This window comes from Physeter macrocephalus, chromosome 8 (assembly GCF_002837175.3).
Source record: "Physeter macrocephalus isolate SW-GA chromosome 8, ASM283717v5, whole genome shotgun sequence".
Classification (NCBI taxonomy): Eukaryota; Metazoa; Chordata; class Mammalia; order Artiodactyla; family Physeteridae; genus Physeter; species Physeter macrocephalus.
In genome coordinates, this window is record NC_041221.1 from 43,214,244 (window position 1) to 43,222,078 (window position 7,835).

The window sequence follows — 7,835 nt, forward strand, 5'->3', positions numbered from 1 at the left end:
GCTTAAACCCCTCTCCTCGCGCACCAGGAAGCAAAGAGGGAAGAAAAGGTCTCTTGCCTCTTCGGCAGCTCCAGACTTCAACCGGACTCCCTCCCGGCCAGCCACGGCGCACTAGCCCCTTCAGGCTGTTTTCACTCTGCCAACTCCAGACCTTTCCCTGGGATCCGACTGAAGCCCGAGGCTCAGCTCCCAGCCCCCGCCCGCCCCGGCGGGTAAGCAGACAAGCCTCTCGGGCTGGTGAGTGCCGGTCGGCACCGATCCTCTGTGCGGGAATCTCTCCGCTTAGCCCTCCGCACTCCTGTTACCGCGCTCTCCTCAGAGGCTCCGGAGCTTCCCCCTCCGCCACCCACAGTCTCCGCCCGCGAAGGGGCTTCTAGTGTGTGGGAACCTTTCCTCCTTCACGGCCCCCTCCCACTGGTGCAGGTCCCGTCCCTATTCTTTGTCTCTGTTTATTCTTTTTTCTTTTGCCCTACCCAGGTATGTGGGGAGTTTCTTGCCTTTTGGAGCAGTTCCACGTGTAGATGTATTTCTGATGTATCTGTGAGGAGGAAGGTGATCTCCGCGTCTTACTCTTCCGCCATCTTGCCTGCTTCTCTCTCCCAGTGTTTTAACATTTCATTCTGATTGTACTTCTGTGTCCGTATTTTGCCGTATGCCCTTTAGGGTATTGAAGGGTAAGTCTCTTCCGTTCACAAACTCATGTCTTTTAGTTCTGGGAAAATTTCTTAAATTATTTCTTATATCCCCTCATTTTCTCTGTTTCTCTCTTTCTACAATTTGTTTTATTTGGATGTGAAACTTTCTGATTTGGGACTCTGTTTTTCTTATCCCTTTTCTCCTATTTACCACCTGTCTTTTTAAAAAAAGTTCCTCTTACTTAGATGTTTCTTTGGCTACTCCCACAGTTACTACAGAGTTTTAGTTTTAAATTTCTGCTGTCATATTTTCAATTTGCAGCACATGGCATATCTTGTTTTGCTTCCATGGAATAACCTCTCTTTTCCCTTGTAAGTTTAGAATTAAATAGAAGATGGATGCAAGAGTCAGATGGAGAATATGAACATGTCATTTTTATTATTGATAACCTATTGGAGAACATGGGTTTAGATCTGTTGCCAAAAGGGCCTGCCTGCTATTACCTCCCCTCATAATTAGGCAGGGTCATCCACTAAATCACAGGTAGTGCTGCAGGCCCCCCTCCAGGACAGGCCCCTTACTACAGGGTGAAAGTTGCCCGTAATGTGTACTCTCTGCAAGCAGACACACCCCAAAGAGGAAGGAAGAAAGGGCTGAGTCCAGTATACCCAGTTGTCTTTTCCAGACTCAGCAATTAGACAATTCCCTCCTTCTCCTCCCCCATGGAAATTGGGGGAGAGGGACAAATGAAGGCACATGGGGAGATGAAGGGTGTCCTTCTGTTAGAGGTTGCTCCAAATGTAAACCTGAAAGGGGGAAAGGGTATCACCTTAATTCAGGTATGCTTCCTGGATTGTTTTGGGGTCTCTGAATTGACTTCTCTAGCCACCCCTTTGTACTTCTCTCTGCTGTTCTTAGAGTGATTGCAAGAACGTGTTGCAGTAGGGAGAAGCCACTTAACAGACGACATTGTGGGAATCAGATAGTGGAGGCTAACATGGAACATCACAAGTTCTTTGGCAAGGAGGAAAAAATAGAGCAGGATGATGAAAAGCCTATCCAGAAACTTGGAATCGCATCATCATTTCCTCTTCTAGAAGTTTAATAATTTGACCAAAAAAGTTAGTACTTATATATTTAAATATATATTTAATATACTTAAAATATATTTAAATATTTATATATTTAAATATACTTAACTATAGCAGAAATTATTTTAATTGACCTCCACTTAGGCAGCTTGCAGGATTAGCTGATGCTCTCCTTTTCTCTATAAACTTTATTGGCTGTTGGTGAACACTGGTAGCTGGTATACTTCTCCCATGTTTGCCAGCACATTTCTCATAAATCTGTTTATACCAGTTGTACTTATTATTGTAAGTATGCAGTTTAATTAGTTATTATGTAAACTGATGAAAGATGAGTAAGAAGAGAAAGCTATTTCAGTGAAAACTATTTTAAACCTTCCGAAAGATTGTATAGAGGCAGGTTGCTAAAAATACTTGCTGTTGAATTAGGCATGAATGAAAAAGCCATAAGAGATTAGGGAACATTCTACAAATCTAGAAGGACTCTGCATTCTGACTGCTCGGCCAGTGTCTTTAAGTGCTTGCTCCAACTTAAACTGGGAGATAATGTGCATTATGGGTTTGTTTTGTGGAAGAAAAACAATACCTGGCCCATGAAGATGGGAGTTAGGATTTCATTTTCAGAGTTGGACCACATTGTCCACACAAAACAGATGAGATCTACAATAATTCCAGTCTGCTCAGATAGGCCCGGTGCTGCTCTGGGTCACTCTTGCTCGGTCCAAGCAGGTACTGACATTTAAAGAAAGAATGTGTCTATCACAAGGGGTTGGTCTTAGTGGTGATGGGAAGAGAGAGAAGGAGAAGGGCCAGGGCTGTAAAAAGAGAAAAGAAGTGACAGAGAGGCCAGTGTTGGGCACAGCCCATCCAGGACTTGGGGAAGCCTGTGCTCTGGCCCGAGGACACAGCCTGTTCAGGCCTGGGCCAGGTGTAGCTCTTAGACGGATGCTTTGGGTTATCAAGACCTGATGCCTTTGGATGCTTGAACCCTGCAGCTGATCTCCCTGATTCTGACTCCATCCTCACTAACATCCTTCTGCTTATAATTTGGTTCCTCAATTAGCACTCCCAGGTCTATGTCGGCACAAACATGTTTGTGACCATTTTGGTCCTCATTGAAATTAATCTTCACTTCAGATTATCTAAAAATATCTGAGTTAGGTTATCGGGACTCTGCTCCCCCAAGCAATGACTCTACTCTTTATGTGCTGACAGAATCAGGTTCTGTGTCTTAAGGTTTAGAGCCAGACTCTGGACTATGATCAAGTGATAAAAAATGATGAGGTCTGCCAGTGGCGAGTCAGCCAGAGCTTCCTGGACCCTCCTGGTGATGCCCACCCTTGGAATCCACACTCTTCAAACTTGTCCAGCCTTAGCCCAGGCTGTTTTGTGAGACACCTTGGCTCTTTTGTCATTTAAAGGACTAGAAACAAATCGGAGCTAAAACAAGTGTCGAGGTCATAGTGAGTAATGAGGAGTTTCTTCAAAAGCTTCCTTACTGAGACATCTTGAAATTTGACTATTTATCCCAAATATATAACTGTATTTCCAGGCACCAACAACACCTACTCCCACAGTTATAAATCTTTCGGAGTTTTGTATTGTTTTAAAAACTTGTTCTGCAGACTTTTAGCCTGTCCCCTGAGCCCTTTTGTCGTAAGAAATGTCAGAGTCATGATCTAACACTCTGAATTAACCTGTGCAGTGAACGAAATGTCAACAAGCGCCTGGCCCTTCATGCAGGCTGCCAAGGAGGCTTTGGCACAGCCTGAAGTTTGTTCTGCATCTTTCAGCACCCATGCTTTTACAAAGAACATACACAACCTGCAGGGCTGGCACGCATGGCGATAATGTGCTTATGGCACCCAGGCTTCTCTCCTCCTCCATGTGTGCAGAAAAGCACAGCAGGCACTGTCTTGGGGGCCAGGGGCCATCAACAGTGATCAAAATAACTGGATGAAGGCCAGGTCCCCACTTCCCTCTAGTCCGTTGCAGCTCTTATGTGGCAGGCAACAATATTCTGCAGCTGCTTAAAGCCTCTCAGCTCTGACAGTGTGGTTGTGAACTGAGAGCACATGGGGAGGGACCTGGAATCTTGGTAACTATTTCCTATATATGTTGAGACAGCTTGAGAAAAAGGGTTCTACATTCAGACTGCAGAAAGCCTGTAGCACTCGCTCCATCCTCTGATTTGCCAAATGAAAGCTTTCTCAGGAAAATGTGTTTACTATGTTAGTAGAAGTATAAAAAGCAGTTGACAAGCCTCACTATCTTATACTGGGCAAATCTGGGAATTTATTTGAAGTATTTTTTTAAAAAAATTCATTTTGAAACAACTGTGTATGTTTGGAAAAGATGTAAGAACGTATAAAGCACTTCCGTATAGCCTTCATCCAGATTTTCACCAATGGTTAGCATTCTGCTGCTATGCTTTGTCATTCTAATCTCTCCCTTCCCTCCCTGGCCCCTCCAAATATATACACATGTACATATACATGCACAAATATTACTATCTTTTTATGAACCATTTGAGAGTAAATAGAGCTATCATGCTCTTTTACCCCTGAAAACTGAAGTGTGTGTTTCCTAAGAACAAGGGCATTCACTCATATAACCACAGTAGAATTATGAAAAGCAAGAACTTTAACACAAACACGATACTATTATCCAATTTACAGACCTTATTCAAATTTCTCCAGTTGTCTCAATAATGCCCTTTATAGAAAAACTTATATTATTTTTTTTTCTAAGGTCCAGGATCCAATCCAGGACCACACACTGCAGTCAGCTTTCTGTTTCTCTAAGTCTCTTTGAGTCTAGAACATTTCCTCAGGCCATCTTTGTTTTTCACGAAAGTGACCATTTTGAAGGGCGCAGGTCCACCGTTCTATACACTGTCCCCCAAGCTGGGTTTGCAGAGGCTTCCTTCTGATTAGATTCAGGTCTCCCATTGTGAGGTTTGGGGCCCGGGGTGTGTTACACCGGGGGGCTCCTGCGTCTGCTCCCATGGTGGGTGACGTCGACGTCCATCACTTGGTTATGGTGGCGATGGATAGCTTTCTCCACTGTCAAGCTATTATTCTGCCCTTTGTAATTCATGAATAATTTGTGAGGGTTCTTTAGGACTTTAGCCGAGCCCTGTTCCTCGTCAGGTGCTGTCCTCCGCGCAGGGGCGTTTCACGCGTCTGTTTGTTTCTTCCCGCAGTGGTGATCATGTGTGCGAGCAGCGACACCATCCGCGGCATCATGCTGGCGGCGCACAGGCACGGGATGACCAGCGGAGACTATGCCTTCTTCAACATCGAGCTCTTCAACAGCTCTTCCTACGGTAACCCTGCCTCCGGTTTCCCCTTCCACTGCCAGGGTGTCAAAAAAGGGATTGTGAGACAGGGCCAGTAACTTGAGTCATCTCAGTAGATGTGGTTTCCATAGATAGGGTTTTAGAAATTTGTGATGCTGAACTCCCACTTCTCGCAAGTTCTCAAGCTTTTCTTCTCGGAGAACTCAGAGCAAAAAGTTACCACCACCTGTGTTGCCGAGGGACCTGGGGAGAACACAGCTCACTCCAGCACTCCAAAGGATCATAAGTCCAGGCCCTGAGGACCCCTCCCCAGTGCATTTCCAACTTTGGGTTGCCACCATGATGGACTGCTGGAATAATTTTAGAGAGGTTTGGGCAGAATTTTTAGTAGCATGGAATAGACTCGAACACATCAACGTAATGGAATAGAACATGTCAAAGTGTGTCACACATAGCATATGTATGGTTTCACACAACTTTTATTTTAGTAATATGATTACATGTTTGTGTGTATATATTTTTGCATGTTACACATGTATTTGTAATGGGCCACAATGTGAAATAAATAAAATAACCGTTACTGTAAATTGAGGTAAAAAATTTTGAAAGTCGCTGCTCCCAGCCCCTCCTCCTTCCAGATTACTGTCTCTTAGCTTCTCTTATAAAAAGTTGGGAAGCCACTAACAGTTACAATCGAAAGCATTTAACTCCTTAAAACGGATCTGGGGAAGTTCCCAGGGTTCCTGTGATGGAGGGTGTTCAAGGAAGTCATCAAGATCGCAGGTATAAAACATTTTCCCCAAATGTGGTTCGGGCTCTCTCTGAAGTGAACAGTGTAGGGCTATGGAACATTTTCTCAAGTACTGCACGTTGGCAGTTACAGGGGAACTGTAAGTGTGTGTGTATCACGCACAGCATGTTCATGCTGAGCTCCACTTCTCAGTTATCATGGTCGAGATATAGTTAGATGGGATCTAAACCTTAACGCATATGCCTCAGTTTCCTGCTCTGATAAGCTCCTGGCTTACTTAAGCAGTAGATCATTGTGCATAAATGTAATGAATCACACTTCTCACGGGAGTAAAGCAAAATTGTTGAAGCAAAAGTAACCTCTGCTTCCTGTAGCGGATAAAATTGAAGATTTGAGACTTGCAGGATAAACACCCAGTTTTCCCCTGCTTGCTCCCGTCACTGTCTTTCCCCCTATCTTTACGCAAGCAGAGTGGCAGTTCTCCTTCTTGACCCAAGATCAGAATGTTATTACATCATTGGTTACGGTATTGAATTCATTGAGATAGTGGTAGAGACTGGTGAAAAATGAAAAGAATTTATTCTGAGTTTTGCAAGTTGGCTACTGCAAGCATAGCATTTTGAGGCAATGCATGTGAATGCATATTATAAGTGAGCAAATACAAAGTAGGTACTGGAATTCCTTTCATCCACGGATAAAGCTTGCATTACTTTTCCCTGATCATTACAATACACAAGTATTATTGAAAATCTGAGAAACATAGAAAAGCATAGGGAAGAAAATAAGTTACTGAAACTCTGCCAGGCAGATAAAGGTACATGGATAATATTTAGATGTCCGACTTGTCTATTTTATTAAAAATTATATATTTATGAAAAAAATTTCAATAAAATGATCATACTATCTATAGTACGGATACATAGTATTTTATAATGCCATCTTTCTTAATAAGTCTTTTGTTTTTTAATATCTATGTTGTTTCCAGCTTTTTGCTATGAGAGCAATGCTATATTGAGTTGCCTTGCCATGTGCATTCATGTGTGCACATACATACACACATATGTATGTGTGTGTAATCTGTAAGACAAGCTTCTAAAAGTCGAATTTCTGGGTCAAAAGTTACATGCATTAAAATTTTTTTTTTAACATCTTTATTGGAGTATAATTGCTTTACAATGCTGTGTTTCTGCTTTATAACAAAGTGAATCAATTATACATATACACAAGTTCCCATATCTCTTCCCTCTTGCATCTTCCTCCCTCCCACCCTCACTATCCCACCCCTCTAGGTGGTCATAAAGCACCGAGCTGATCTCCCTGTGCTATGCGGCTGCTTCCCACTAGCTATCTATTCTACGTTTGGTAGTGTATATATGTCCATGCCACTCTCTCACTTTGTCACAGCCTACCCTTCCCCCTCCCCATAGCCTCAAGTCCATTTTCTAGTAGGTCTGCATCTCCATTCCTGTCTTACCCCTAGGTTCTTCATGACCCTTTTCTTTTTTTTCTTAGATTCCATATATATGTGTGAGCATATGGTATATTTTTTTCTCTTTCTGACTTACTTCACTCTGTATGACAGACTCTATGTCCATCCACCTCACTACAAATAACTCAATTTCGTTTCTTTTTATGGCTGAGTGATATTCCATTGTATATATGTGCCACATCTTCTTTATCCATTCAACTGTCAATGGACACTTAGGTTGCTTCCATGTCCTGGCTATTGTAAATAAAGCTGCAATGAACATTGTGGTACATGACTCTTTTTGAATTATGGTTTTCTCAGGGTATATGCCCAGGAGTGGGATTGCTGGGTCGTATGGTAGTTCTATTTTTAGTTTTTTAAGAAACCTCCATACTGTTCTCCATAGTGGCTGTATCAATTTACATTCCCACCAGCAGTGCAAGAGTGTTCCCTTTTCTCCACACCCTCTCCAGAATTTATCGTTTCTAGATTTTTTGATGATGGCCATTCTGATTGGTGTGAGATGATATCTCATTGTAGTTTTGATTTGCATTTCTCTAATGATTAATGATGTTGAGCATTCTTTCATGT

General features: G+C 42.7%; 1 protein-coding gene across 5 annotated transcripts in view; it reads left to right on the forward strand.

Annotated features, from left to right (window-relative positions):
- The window catches only part of NPR3 (natriuretic peptide receptor 3), a 121,385-nt gene that overhangs the window by 12,360 nt on the left and 101,190 nt on the right, over positions 1-7,835 (forward strand). For all 5 annotated transcript variants that reach the window (XR_003680888.1, XM_028492836.2, XM_028492837.2 and 2 more), the window contains exon 2: positions 4,930-5,052. Coding sequence is in view for 4 of the 5 variants with exons in the window: in XM_028492836.2 (XP_028348637.1) it covers positions 4,930-5,052 (123 nt within the window). In the remaining variant the exon portion in view is untranslated. The remainder of the gene's footprint in view (positions 1-4,929; positions 5,053-7,835) is intronic.